This window comes from Urocitellus parryii, chromosome 7 (genome assembly GCF_045843805.1).
Source record: "Urocitellus parryii isolate mUroPar1 chromosome 7, mUroPar1.hap1, whole genome shotgun sequence".
NCBI classification, from domain to species: domain Eukaryota; kingdom Metazoa; phylum Chordata; class Mammalia; order Rodentia; family Sciuridae; genus Urocitellus; species Urocitellus parryii.
The window spans coordinates 63,382,743-63,397,895 of NC_135537.1; the positions used below are offsets into that span (position 1 = coordinate 63,382,743).

General features: G+C 35.9%; 1 protein-coding gene across 3 annotated transcripts in view; it reads left to right on the top strand.

Moving 5' to 3' along the window:
• Chd7 (chromodomain helicase DNA binding protein 7) overlaps positions 1–15,153 on the top strand; it is a 184,066-nt gene that overhangs the window by 133,429 nt on the left and 35,484 nt on the right. For all 3 annotated transcript variants that reach the window (XM_026390793.2, XM_026390794.2, XM_077801441.1), the window contains exons 8-15: positions 2,001–2,115; positions 5,426–5,509; positions 6,947–7,084; positions 7,181–7,302; positions 7,666–7,909; positions 8,949–9,125; positions 13,513–13,656; positions 14,805–15,060. In XM_026390793.2, the coding sequence (XP_026246578.2) occupies positions 2,001–2,115; positions 5,426–5,509; positions 6,947–7,084; positions 7,181–7,302; positions 7,666–7,909; positions 8,949–9,125; positions 13,513–13,656; positions 14,805–15,060 (1,280 nt within the window). The remainder of the gene's footprint in view (positions 1–2,000; positions 2,116–5,425; positions 5,510–6,946; positions 7,085–7,180; positions 7,303–7,665; positions 7,910–8,948; positions 9,126–13,512; positions 13,657–14,804; positions 15,061–15,153) is intronic.

The following is a 15,153-nucleotide window of genomic DNA, read 5'->3' on the forward strand; positions in this document are numbered from 1 at the left end:
TATTCTATGTAGAACTTTGCCCTAATATGTAGAAGAGTTATGGTCTTTTTTCCTCCTTTTTTTTTTTTTGGTACTGTCTTTATTAGCATTAGATATAAATATTGTTGCTCTTGTTTCATTAAGAAAAATTATGTTTTGAAATGAACTCAAAACTATATTATTTGTAGGGTCTGGTTCAGATACTTTCTTATTAGTTTTATGGTATTTTGCGTAGAGTTTTACTCCTTTGTAATATTTTCCTTAGTATTTCAGATGAAATTACTATTACTGTTCCATCAGTAAGATTTTTTTTCCTCGTTTGCCTTAATTCTGTACTCAGACATGGCAGCCAACCTTGGACACTGTTTCTTTTCCTTCCTCTTCTTCCTTATTGAACCTCTAGAGTGGATTATCATCAGGGGTTAGAAAGCAGAGTCACTGACTAGAATGATCAGCACAGTTACAAGCAGCAGAGCATGGCTGGACCCCTTGTGTCAGGGCCTGTGTCCTATTGGGGAAGGGGAAGACTGGTGGTGCCTTGCTTGCATTTTTCCCGTATCCAGGACAGGAATACTGATTACACATGTGCCTTTTCAGTCAAATTACCAGAAGACTAGAGTAGGTTATTTTATATTTGTTTCTGACTATCTGACAGCATTATTTAACTTTTTTGAAATAAGAATGCCTCAAAGTAGAAAATAAGGTACCTATGATGTTACTACTACTCAGAAATAATTATTATTAACATTCTGATACATGTTCATTTGATCTATTTTCTGTGCATGTACAGGGTTTTTTAAAAAAATATTTTTTAGTTGTTGATGGACCTTTATTTTATTTATTTATATGCCGTGCTGAGAATCAAACACAGTGCCTCATAATGCGAGGCAAGCACTCCACCACTGAACTACAACCCCAGCCCCTATAGAGGGTTTATATTAAATCGTATCTGTATAATGCAATGTACTTAAGATCCTTTTTTTCCTTTAGTCAGTTATAGAAGGACTAAGTCAGTCCTACTTTTGAAAATGTGTATTAGACATTGTATAAATATCAATTTTGTCGTTTTTTGTATCACAACAATTTTCCATATTACTAACCATTTTAAAGGATTTTATAATGACTGCGTAATTTCTAAGCTGCAGTGCCTTGATTCTGGAAGAGGTGTACATTCAAGCACTGCATTTCTTTTTAATGTCATCATCAGAAAGAGAAATGAGACAGGAGAGGCTATTGCTGGGCAGGGAGAAAATGACAGTGCAAAAGACTACTGAAATATCCAACAGAAGAATGTGGGTGGTACCAAAAAAACATTGACTTTGTGCCTGGGAGTCGCAGGACGGAAAAGAGAGGGTTGAGTGTGTTCGTGTTCAGGTTAGGGAAGGCAGAAAAGTGCTCTTAGGGTGGCGAGTTTGAAGTGGGTGGGACTTGCCCATCGCAAGCGTGTACCTTGGTGAGTGAAAGTTCACCAGAGAAGTTGTTCCAGCTCCTGGAAGAGCACAGACTGGGAGACAGGAACTGAGTGGGTGTATGGGCCATGGGTGAAGGTGCAGAGGGTGGTCCTCTCTTCCTGGTTGCTCTAGAAACACTAGGTCAGGTTCATCTTGGGGGCAGGCATGATAGGCCTTGTGTGAGTCATGGGCACACAACACCTCTTCTTTCTCCATAATATAAGGCTCAAAGCATAAATGCACAATTAAGGCCTCCATGTAGTGCTAATTGTTTTATACTGAAGTGTAATTCAATCACTTATGAAAAAAAAAGCTGCTTGATAGGCCTTTTTCTGCTTTGGGTTTTTTTTTTTTTTTTCCTTTCATTTGTATGGAGTAAGAGCTGGAGGTTTGGGGCAGAGGCTGAATTCTAGGCACTGTTATTGTTTCTGTGTTACTCCAGTTACTGAATGTCACTGAGCATCCCTATAAGTAATTGAGGTTATTTTGTTAATGATCTGTTGATTTTTTTGAATGTTAGAAGACATATCAAAGGATTATTTTCTACATGTTATTATTTTGTTCTTTCAGCTCTTATCTTCATTGTCAATGGGCATCAGTAGAAGATCTGGAAAAAGATAAGAGAATTCAGCAAAAGATTAAACGATTTAAGGCAAAGCAGGGCCAGAACAAATTCCTTTCAGAGGTATGAGATACCTGGCTAATTTTCTAAAGTATTTGCTTTATTAAAATATTCTGAATTTTGTATTTTAGTTCAGCAACGTATTAAGAAAAACTAGTTTGCTTCATTTGGTGCTCTTACTTGCATATTGGTTACTGGTTATTGCTAAAAATTTTGTAAACAGGAAATTTCTCATTCTTCCTGTTGCTTAGTCTAGAAGATACTGGTCCTTAAGATATTATGTGGAAATAGAGGTGATGGTATGATTAAAAGCTTGTAATGAAAATGCAGTTAGTAGTTGATGAGAAAAGTAAGTATAGACAGAAATTCTGTTGAGAGTTAGCAGGTAAAAAAAAAAAAAACAAAAACCAAAAAAACTCTACAGTCAATATGAAGTACAAGTTCCAGGATATAAAAATTTAACTTCTGTTGGGAGAAGTATATGGAAAATTTCTTCTGTTCAAGTCAGTGCTCATTTTCACAAACGCTGTGCCATGATGTAGGAGCTGGAGTGGTGTCTTTGTCTATGCCCCTGTATCCTAGGTTGTCAGTTATGGAAAATGGCAATGACTACAGCAGGGGAGAAAACCTGCCTGTACAAGAAGTGCTAGGTAATTTCTTCCCAACATAATCAATTGCGTATATAGATATATTTTTTTTCACAAGCTGCTTACTGGGGTGTGTGGACTTTTTGATCACTAGTTTGGTTTTACTTATAAGCTTCAAATAGATGAAAAAAAACTCTTTAACATTGAAAGATTAAGATTTACTGATTTCTTCATTCCCCTCCTTATAAAAGAATTAACTGAATGTAAACTAAAGAAGGATGAAAATTAATGCAAAACAATACCTGGCTTAACATCCTTCCTTGCACTGCCAGTCCCTTTGTGGAGACGAGAAGTGTGAGAAGAGCATTTAGTATTTTGATGTCACAAAATCCTTCCAGTCTCAGGTGACCAGTCTCTGCTCTCCAGGGAACCTGATATCTGTGATCCCAGCCAGTGAGCAGTTAAGTCTGTATGGAGGTCTGACTGGTGTGCTCTCCCCCAGACCCACTTCTGGACCACCAGCTGTGTGACTTGAGGACCCAGCCTGTTAGCCAGTGGAGTAGTTTGCACCGAGTGACATCGAGTTACTTGAATATGACTCAGTTCTTACATGTCGGAGAATATTAAGATGATTTCTTTTTTGAAAGGGCGATTTTGAGGAAATATTATAAGGTTCTGTTTTTCATGCCCTTCGTAGAGAAACTAAAGTTAAATTTTTGTGACATTAGGTGAGTTGAAATTATTAGCCTCCCTCCAGAAAGATGCCATATGTTCTACTGACCTTTTCTGAAGGTCTGTGGGAGGAAAAAGGGGAAAAGCACAATGGCAGCTTTCCTCCATCCTTAAATCCTGGTCCTGTTTATTAAATTTATTGGATCTCTGTTTCCTGTAGTCATATGGTCTGTAGGGATTTGTGCCTGGCCCTAGCTACACAGACTGTCTGAACCTGTCGCCTCTGTGAGTTGAATATACCATGACTGGAAAACATTATCTTGCTGGTAAACTGGCAACCAGGAATTTTAAGTTCTGTCCTGAATGAGAGTTTTCAGAGAATAATAACAACACAACTCACCCCTGCTTTTACACACACACACAACCTACCTGTTTGTTTTATCCCATAAGGGATCATGGCTTCTAGTATTCCAAGGCTCTCCTACTTTCCATTTTTCAGTTGTAGTTTCTTTTACATTCTTTTTTTTTAACCATACGATTTATTTATGTATTTTTTTTAGTCATACATGACAGCAGAATGTATTTTGACATATAATACATACATGGAATGTACATACATCAATCATATTGTCTATTCTATTCTGCTGCCCTTCTTATCCCCCTCTTTTACATTCTTTATTGCATGTTGGGCTTCCTTATAAGTCTGCTTCACCTGAAGTCTGTTTCAGCAGATTGTTTAGACTAGAGATTTCATCACATGCATGATGACATAGATGACTCACTTAATGAGCAGAGATGTAGGAAAAGTTCAATTTAGCACTGAGTATGAAAACTTATGTTGAAGAACAAGTTGTCTTAAAGAGAGCTCTTGCCATCAAAACCTGCTTTGTGGAACATTTTAGGGTTCACGAATCATACATACATATTGTTTCTCTCAATCTAGGAGATTTTGAGAAAGCCAGTGCATGAGTACGTTAACACTCTAACTGGACATTTCATTGCCGTGTGTTTCATTACTGTTCACCCATGTGAAAAAACCTGACACAGAGCACATTCTTGTATTTTTGCTTTTTGGTTCATAAGTCACAATTCAAAGGACCCAACTGGGTGTTTTAAATGGGTTTGGTAAATCAGAGAATGTTCATTCTCCTTGACAGAGTGACTGATAGCTTGTCTTTTCAACCTGCAATTCAGGGGATACCAATGGTGTCCAAGTGACTTCTAATATGTCTTTTGTTAAGTATTTTAACAAAGCTATGTTATTAACCTGTAGCAACATATAATGATGTATCTTTTGCTTTATAACTCAGATATGAAAACTTATTTGACCCTGGCTGCTTTTGAGTATGAATTGGTCTATAACTTCCTTTTGAGCGACATTCTATTCTTTCACATGAGATGACTTTGTGAACACTCAGTTTTACTTTAGTTTTGTAAAAATTGTTGAAATAGTGGCTAAATGACTCAATTATTTAGACCTCATTTCTTTATCCTGAATTCTTTTACTCACTCTATATTCAGTACAAATAAATCATTCACACATTTAAGATTAATGACAAGACTGTTATTCTAAATGAGGTACTAATATTGATTGGCAAAGACTACCAAACCTCATAAACTTTTTCATGCTAAAAAAGGAAATCCATTGGTTTCAGTGTTTATAGCTTTTGAATAACATTCTGTAAATGATGCTGTAGAGCACCAGGCAACTCAAGTAGTGATGAGACTCCTGTAGCACTTACTGTGCATGGCTCTGATTCTTTATTGCAAACTGTAGTTTCAAGAATGCTAAATGCATTGCATGCCATAAGCCTTTTGGATTGCTCATTAGCGAATTGTAATTTCACACTTCATTTAAAATATTCTTAAACATTCTCTCACAGTAAAAGATTTCACACAGTAATTAAAAGACTCTGTTAACAAAGTCTAAGAAGTCTGATTTCCTCATGGGGAGTGATTTTGCTAAATTGTAGTTTTTCAATTAATATAATAGAATTTGCCAAATATAAATTTTGTATCACTATGATCCAAAATATTATTGCCTTGTGAAAAGTGAAACACCGTTTCCTCTCAGGAAATAAACATTTAATTTCTTTTTTTCCCCTTTGGTGCAGATTGAGGATGAGCTTTTTAATCCAGATTATGTGGAGGTTGACCGGATAATGGACTCTGCACGTAGCACAGATGACCGGGGAGAGGTAATAGGAGATCATTTGTATGTATTACAGAATGGTGGTTCAGGCAGCTCGTGTGTTCAGAGATGAGAGGAACTTAGGCCTATTCTTGATCATGATACATGTGGTCTAAATTTAATTGGAATTTAATGATTTATTATTAGTTTTATGACATAATAATACTAAATATGTTTTTTGTTTAGTCTGGAGCTTTTTTAAAAAAAATCAATTTTCAATCTGAACTACATTGACATTTTTCACAATTCTAGAATATGATCAATAAAGACCTCGATGTGTTTTGGTGTGCATCCATCATGTAGCACAAAGTTCCTTTATGTAGTCAAGAGTACGATTATAGCAGGATTCGGTTTAATGTTATTTAGCATTGGATTTCCTTAATGAAGTATAAACTTCATTTAATGAAGTACACAGAGGCAAATAGAAAGTACTTCTTTTCATGAGATCCCAGACCTGGCATTTTATGTTGCATTGCAAACTCTATGAGGTTGTCAAGAACATTTGATAGGGACATAAGAATAAAAACAGTTCAAGTGACTTCTGAGCATGTGTCTTGGTGACAGTGTGGTGACCTACCATGAGTTCTGTCATTCCTGGCTGCTTCAAGTAAATTGAGTTTTATGTTTTAAGTGTTTAGAGATCTTGCTTATCTAGAGAGACTTGTCAAGGGACTCCCATTTTATTCCGAACTCTAGATAGTGGAATTCCATGATGTTTCAAAGACTATAACAATATCTTTATTTTTCTAATTTTACTTAGTTATATTTTTGAAATTTTATTTCAAACCTTGTTTGCATTGTACAGCAAATATTTCTAACATCAACCAGGTCAGTGTACTTTGCTCTTGAAATGAAGGTCAACAAACCAAAGTGTTTTCTAGAGGAAAGACAAAGAGGAAATCCTACTGGTTTGCATTACCCAAAATATTTTGCCCTCCAATCTTCTAGAGCTCAAATATAGTATTTTTAAAATGTGGTTGTATACAAACAGCATCTCTTTCTCCAAGGAAAAGGCAGATATCCTAATAAATCTGCCTATTTTTCATTCTTTAAGAAACTAGCCAGTTATATAAACATAAGTATGCCAATGATCTTACTTGAGAAGCCTGAATCATACTCTTAATAATTTGCACAGGGGAAAAGAAGACTCAGCTTTAGCTTCTTGGTGTTTACTAGCTATTCCTGTATACTTTTTGACTTTTGAACATTGCCAATGATTTAGATTAAAAGTTAATTTTGTTCTGATGATGCCCCATAACTCTGTTTCCAGTTTAGACTGGAGGCAAGTATTTAGTAGTGGGTATAGTTTTAAGGCATCTGTCAATTTGGTGTTCCTGACACTGCAGTAGTATCTGTTGATAGATGAAATAGAGCACATGTTTTTCCTTATTATATTATATTTGGTCAAGTGAATTCAATTTTGGTTTATTTAAACCTGGCCCAGCCTGTGACTCATTATCTGGTGAAGTGGTGCTCACTTCCCTATGAAGACAGCACGTGGGAGCTGAGGCAGGACATAGATCAAGCCAAGATCGAAGAGTTTGAGAAACTCATGTCCAGGGAGCCGGAAACAGAGCGTGTGGTAAGAATTGGCTCATGGTAGAGGATTTAATTTGAAAATAGCATAGTGGTGTGGTCTTCAAGAAACCACTAATGGGATTTACTATATTTGAAACAGGAGCGACCTCCTGCTGATGATTGGAAGAAATCGGAGAGTTCCAGGGAGTATAAAAACAATAACAAACTCAGGGAATACCAGTTGGAGGGAGTGAACTGGCTGCTTTTCAATTGGTACAACATGTATGTACGACACGTTTGTCTTTACTTTTAGAAAATATTGTAGCTCTTTATAGTTATTGGAAAAAGTAATCAAAAAGAATGTAAATAATATTTAACTCTAATGAAAAGTTTTTAAGAAGCAAGCATTAGTAACAGTTTTTATTTAACAAATGTTAATACAGAGATTGACAGAAGTATTTAGAAGCAATTTTTATTTCTCAGATAATTTTGTTTGAGATTGTATTTTGTTGACTCACTCTAAAAAAAAATCTAAATCCATATGGCTAGGCATTTGTGAGTAATATGTGTGTGTGTGTATATAAAAGACAGCAGTACCTAATATCTGTAGTCACTAAACTTTCTTATTTTACTTCCTTCCCAAAGGCGAAACTGCATTTTAGCAGATGAAATGGGTTTGGGAAAAACTATCCAGTCCATTACATTTCTCTATGAGATATATTTGAAAGGAATCCATGGCCCTTTTTTAGTAATTGCCCCATTGTCCACGATCCCCAACTGGGAAAGGGAATTCCGAACCTGGACAGAGTTGAACGTGGTTGTGTATCATGGGAGTCAAGCTAGTCGTCGGACCATTCAGTTGTATGAAATGTACTTCAAAGATCCCCAGGTAAAACTTCACAGGTTGTGTTCCTTGTGCTTATTATAAGCATTTTAAGGTGTTGAAAGTTTCCACTTAAAAAGTCACTTTCGGTGACTTGAGGGAAGGTCTCAGTTTTTGCTAAATTGGGAAAATGGCTTGAGATTTCTTGCCCAGTTAGTTTGTATTATCTTTCTACAGTGTCAATGACCTTATTTTTATAGCTTTTTTAAATTTTGATTATTTAAATATAATAAAATATCTGTTTTACCTAGATGATCACTGAAAATCATATAATGTATTACTATGTTAGCTTTATTTTGTACTCCTAAGACAAAACTAAACAAAAATGATATTAAATGTGAATAGAAGAATATTTTATAATACTATTGCTACAATTGAAAAATATTAAGCATTGCAAAAATCCAAATGTACACCAGAGGATGAATTTATACTTTGGCTTTTAGTAGCAAGTGCTATAATTTTTGTTATTTTCAGTGCCTGTTTATAAAATTATATTAACAGTGAAACATTATGAATGATGTGATAAGGATCATATTTGTTAAAACAGTTTTAAACTGTAAGTAATAAATGGAAGTTTATTCTGTAATTGAAAACAAAAGTTGTTTTATATGTATGTTTGTTTCTATTTTATACCTGAAATCTGACATATAATTACATAATTTTAAATGAGAAAAATATTGAAATCTATATTTGTATTTATCTTGAGATTTGGAAAGTTCTATCCTAAGTGAATGTTGTTTTTTTAATTTCAAATGTCTTAGCATTTTATAGGAAGTGTTAAAAAGAATAAAATGAGTTGCAAAAGTAAAAAAAAAAACAAAACAAAACCGTTTTACAAGTTTCAAAAGTTAGTATAGCACCCAGTTCCTTTGGCCTTTCACTATTTCATAACACCTTAAAGCCTTCAAAATAACTTTTCAAACAGAATACCTGAAATGAAGATGGGTCCAAAGAGACAAATACTTCTGTTTTATGCTATGTATTCATCCTAAAATGATCAGTGTTGTCATTAGTGCTAAATAATGATTCTGAGTTTTTCTTGTAGGGTCGAGTGATAAAGGGGTCCTATAAGTTTCATGCCATCATCACTACATTTGAGATGATTTTGACTGATTGTCCTGAGCTGCGGAATATTCCATGGCGCTGTGTGGTTATTGATGAAGCCCACAGGCTGAAGAACAGGAACTGCAAGCTCTTGGAGGGACTCAAGATGATGGACCTGGTCAGTGATCATATTGGTGATACCATTGAATCTGAATAGAATTTTTTCTGACTTGGTAGTTGCACTGCTCTGAATATGACTTAATGCCTCTCTTCATAGGCTATCTTCAAAGCCTGTGCAATATCATGATGCATTCTGAATTCTACATTCTCAAAAACTGTTACTGCCTTCCTAACTCTTAAATTGTATGCTGGTGTTTTAAAACAGTAGTATCCTAGCGGAGTTGAGTCAGGATATTTTCAATGATGTGAGTTTAAAGTATTTGCTTTAACCCTTTTGTTCACAAAGTCATCTGTTTCCTTAGCTGTTAGACCAAACTTCATTTCAGGGGTAATAATTCAGTTACATTCCAGGATCCCTAGGTTTTGCCCTACCAGGGCCAGCTGGACTTGAGGATTCTAGTTCTTAGGAAGTTGGCTATGATATCTGGTGTTGGTTCAGTTTGCAAAGATGCATGAAAGTTTAGGACATTATAAGACCTCAAGTTTGACCTGAAGTTTTATGCCACATCTATCCCATACCCTTCTAGCTTTCTCTGTGATTAACTTTCCTGGGAGTTTTCTCAGTAGGAATATCGTGGAACCACATATTGTAGGATAGTAGAATTTGGTTGATTTGTCATGCTCTGTGGCTGTGTGTGATGTTCTAGCAGAAATTGCTACTTGACCTATTATCTTTGGACGACATTTCACTCCATAGTTTTACAAATTGGTTATGATCATTTGTTTTTATTTTTAATGTACAATATGAAGACAATGCTGTTGTCATTTAGGATGTCTTGGGTGATTTGATGAGCTCCAAGAAAGTAAAAAAATAAAATAAATAAAATTTTAAAATCCCTTCAATGCTGACTTCTATAAATTTGATCTCTAGCTAATTGTGAATTGGAGATGGGAAGGACTATTTTGTATGTTCATAGCTATACTTTTTTTTTCACATTTTATGTAATTCTTTAATTTATATATGACAGCAGAAAGCATTACAATTCTTATTACATATATAGAGCACAATTTTTCATATCTCTGGTTGTATACATAGTATATTCACAGCAATTCATGTCTTCATACCTGTACTTTGGATAGTAATGATCATCACTATACTTTTTTTTTTTTAACTAAATACTGGTATTACTGCAAAGAACACCTAAAAGCTTTCTGTTGCGGCTTCTTTGAAGAAGCTCCTTTTATTCTTAAATTAGGGGGATTGGATTAGCCTACTATTCTTTTAATTAAAAACAGGCAAAATCGAGTTTTGTTTAAAGGAAGACATCTGACTGTTATATTATTTAGGGTAGAAGTTCCCATTTTTCTCCCTAATGAACTGTTACAGACACTGTCCTAAGTCTTGTGCAAAGCAATTTAGTATTATTTGGTGGCCAATCCACAAGACAAGTGGAGAGAGCACTTAGAAACAGGGAATAGTCTGGAAGACATGTGGTGTACTCATGGAAGGAGAAACCCCATGGCTCTCTTTGGCCTTTCAGCATTAGTGAAGGTACATGTTTATGCTCATAGTGGTGATCCACTAGAGGCTTATAGACCATTTCCTGAAGTCCTACATAGTCATCTGACAGTTTGTCAATTGTGTTCTATTACTAGTCTTGTGTTCCCATATAGTAGATTCTTACTGCAAAATAGTTCTTTACTGATGAGTACAAATTAGTTAAACTATCAACATCAGACAGTGCGATTGTCTTTGAAACACTTTGAAGAATTTTCTGTTACTTATATTAATATTTCATTAGTGGATTGGGATCTATTATCTAAATAATTTTCTGTTATATCACAGTGTTCCTTAAACCTTTTCCATAATGACATACATATAAAATGATAATATCTGTATGCCACACTGGGGTAGACAGAGAAGGCTGCCCACTACCACAGGAGACCATTCTTGCTGGCCAGCCCAAGTACTCAGAGTACCTGTAACTCATCTCTGGCTAACTGACTAGGGAGCACCATTTATCAAATGAACAAATAATAATAATTATTATTATTATTATCATTATTATTTTGTGGTGTTGGAGATTAAACTCAGGGCTTTGTGCATATAAGGCAAGCACTCTACCAACTGAGCTGTATCCCCAACCCCCAAAATATTATTTTCTTTTTACAATTAGGATTTTTTTTTTTTAATCTCAGAGGAGATGTTTTTAAGATGGAAGATGGACGTTGTTGGTCAGAGACGTAATATAATTGTATTCGTGTGCTCTGAACAGCTCATTGCTTGGTATTTAAATCATTACTTAAAATAAGTATCATTAGAACTTACCCACTTATCACTCTTCATGTTTCTTTTCCTGGAATAAGTCACAGTCAAAACAGTGGGTAGTAATTGTACCCAATTCCAGTGCAGGTCTTAGGGAACTGCTGCTACCTGAGCTGTACTGAGTTAGATGAAAATGTCCTTGGTAGGGTGATCTCCAGGTTATTCTCAGGAAATGAAGACCACTGAGTGTCTTCCCTTCTCCGGAGAAAAGGAACTGTTTGTGGAGATGATATGTGGAGGGACGGTCACCGTCTTCTCAGTTCTCCATTGGAGCTCTGGGAAAGCAAAACTGACCCCTTGTCCCTTCTTGACAAGGAGAAGCCAGGGAGGTTGTAGTCGTTCTTCATGGATTCTGTTTTCTTGTCATTTTGTTGCCAGGAGGTCCCACACAAATTTAAGGGTCTGGTGAAATGAAACTAAATGTGTATCACGCCATCAGAACTAAAAAGAAGGGTAATATTTGCAGGACAAAAGCTATCTGCTGGCATAGTTGAGCTTGAAGGTGGTATGGTTGATAGCCCGAGTCTCTCAGGACACCTGTTATACTGTTGTAATAATCCCATATTTTAAAATTTGTGATCCACTTTCAAACTGAAACCTAGTTTTATTCCATTACTCATATATAACTGTACAAAAGGGTTGTAAAGGTCATGTTGGTGATTACTCGGTGTATTTGCCTGTTAAGCAGTCATTGAAGTGAAGCAGCACCAAAAAGGACCTCCTTTCCCTTATTCGAGTACATTTATTTTGAAATTAGTGAATTAAAATCACTCCTTTTAAAGGATTTGATTAAATATTTAGAATTTAACTCAGCAATAAAAGATATAAAAAAACTGGAGAAAATATGATACCTCTCTCCCTTTCCCCCGCCCCCTTTCTCTCTCTCTCTCTGTATAATAATGTTTTCCTAAGTACTTTTTTAAAAAAAATTATTTCATAGGGTCATTCAGAACTTGGCCATATCAGCCATTATGGCCCATGTAACTCCACTAGTATGGTTATTAATTAGAAACGCTTGAACTGATTTGCAGACTCTTTATTCTTAATGATTTAAGACTCTGAAGGTGATATTGGCATATGCATCTTTGATCAATCTCATCTATTTGGAGGGGAGAAAAGGAGGGAAAAATATATGAAGTGCTTCACCTCACTTTCACAGAGCCTCATTGGCAAATAAGACATGATAGTTATGAAGAAAAATTAAATGTATTCTTCTTTTATCTCATTCAACTAGTATTTACTGAGCGTAAGGTATGTTTGACAACTAAGTCTACTCAGATTCCAAGTTAAGTCAGAATATTGATTTTGTAACTACTAGAAGATTAGTTGTGCTATACACCAAATGTAGGAAATAATAAGATAATATTCCAAGGTAGGAAATAATAAGACTCTTAAGATTTATAAACTTATTACTCTTAAGACTCATTGTTTTAGAACAGTTTCTTTGTCTCATAGTACAAAAGGAAAGCTGGAAAAAGTTCATAAACAGGGAGAATTAATTAAAGAAATACCTAACTTGGTTCAAAGAGACAAAAGTTAGAAATAGCATTTGATTTTTTTTTTTTCAAATGATTGTGGTATTTAAGACCAAGATGACCTCTTTGCCAGTTGGAAATTTTTGCAGAACAAAATAGTTTTTCATATGCTGTTGCATTTAGAAGAACTTCTTTTGTCTCTAAAGTGAGTCATGCAGGAAGCAGATGGAAAGATGAGAGCACTGTTGATGTAGAGAACAGAAAGAAGCGTGAACGCCTTTTCTTGGCCTAGGGATTTCAGGGAAAAACTTAACTTTGGTCGAGAAAAAACACTGAGACTTAGGGGATTTAGAAAGCCATCCTACTAAAATATTGACCTAATAACCTCCAGAAGAAACAAAAGGACACTGAAGGAGCCTGGAGAGCTCTAGAGAGCACCCCGCACACATCCACTCATCTGAAGCAGGAGCCGTATCCTTCCCAAGTCTCCGTCTTTGTGCCTCATTTCTATACTTGGTGTACGGTGGGTGCTGAATTGCCACTGACAAACAGAAGCAGAGAAATGGAGACCTAGGGGAAAGCATTTGTCCTAAGAAGTCCATTTGGTTGCAATGTGGTCAGTTGCTTTTCTTATGTTACCATAGGAACACAAAGTGCTGCTGACGGGGACCCCACTACAGAACACTGTGGAAGAGCTCTTTAGCTTGCTGCATTTCTTGGAACCAAGTCGCTTCCCTTCAGAAACCACCTTTATGCAAGAATTTGGTGATCTAAAAACAGAAGAGCAGGTACTTATCACTTCAAGTTTTTATCTCAGTCATCAAAATTGATGATTAACTCATGAAATGGAAAAGTGCTTAAGTATTTAAAAATGTAAGTTATGTTACAGTTTGTTCCCTTGGACCTTCCAAGTCATCATTATGAAGGTTTTTTGGTTTGTTCATTTGTCCGTTCACCCCCATGGAGGGCTATTGAGTTTTGTACAGAGGTTATGTAGCTGTTGAGGTAATTTTCAGAGGTTTCTCTGCTATTCATATTGGTGGTTTTGCTCTGCATACTCCTGGGATAGTGGTAGAAGCCCCTGAAGTTGGTGGAGCTATCTGCCTGCTGAAGTTTGGGTTTCCACTCTTATTTCTGAAGCATGTATACCTGGCCACGTTGTATGTTTCTTCAAGTCCAGATACTTTCATTTTACTAGCCCACAAGATTTCTAGGAGAAGTAAATCAGGTATTGTGTGTGAAAAGCAAGCACATGGATACTTTTGTATATACACCGTAAGAGTTATGCGGGTATCACTTGCTATGTTTCATGTGCCGTCTTTAAAACAAATGTGGAGATAGGTTGAAATCTTGGTCTTTATGTACGCCTTCTTCTGTTCACTAAAACTTCTTAGCTTAGTTTAGAGTGACGTCTGTTTTGTTTTGCTTTTCTAAAGTTAAAACTGTATGTTGTGCTGTGTCCTCTTGCCAATCAGCAGAAAAGAGAACCAGGCAGAGACATTTCTCCCCTGCTCATTGAGGCTCCTTGTTCTTGTTCTTTAGCTCTTTCTACAGAGAAAAAGAACAGAAGTTTAACACTCTGTGACATGGTTTCTTTCCTGTTCCTCACCATCCCTTTGGCTTAAGACAAAAAGAAGGGAAAGCTAAATGAATAAAGTTCTTTCTTTATTTCTTCTCCACTGCTATATACTATTTTCCAAGCCCTTCTGGGTATTCAGAACTCTTGGGTAGGTGAAGCAGTGCATTTGACATAGAATTTTCCAACCCTTCTCAGATTTCTTTCATGAAAGCTAAAAGATTAGCTCCTTTATACCCTTATTAGACTTTGAAAAGTGAAAATGGATAGTAAATAAATGAGCTGTTCCTAATTTTTCATAGCATATGTTTAATATGAAGCAAAACTTGATACCAGTATTTACCTAAGGTCCTTTTTTAGGTGCAAAAACTTCAGGCTATTCTAAAGCCAATGATGTTGAGACGTCTCAAAGAGGATGTAGAAAAGAACTTGGCCCCCAAAGAAGAAACTATTATTGAAGTTGAGCTAACAAACATTCAGAAGAAATATTACCGAGCCATCCTTGAGAAGAATTTTACATTTCTTTCCAAAGGTGGTGGACAAGCTAACGTACCTAACCTTTTAAACACTATGATGGAATTACGGAAGTGCTGCAATCATCCGTACCTAATCAATGGTAAGCCTGCCTGCTTGTGAACTTTACTTGAATGACCGTAGAGGCTCCAGAGGTCCCTTTCGTCCCCAGATTAAGGCTTTCATGGTGTGCAGT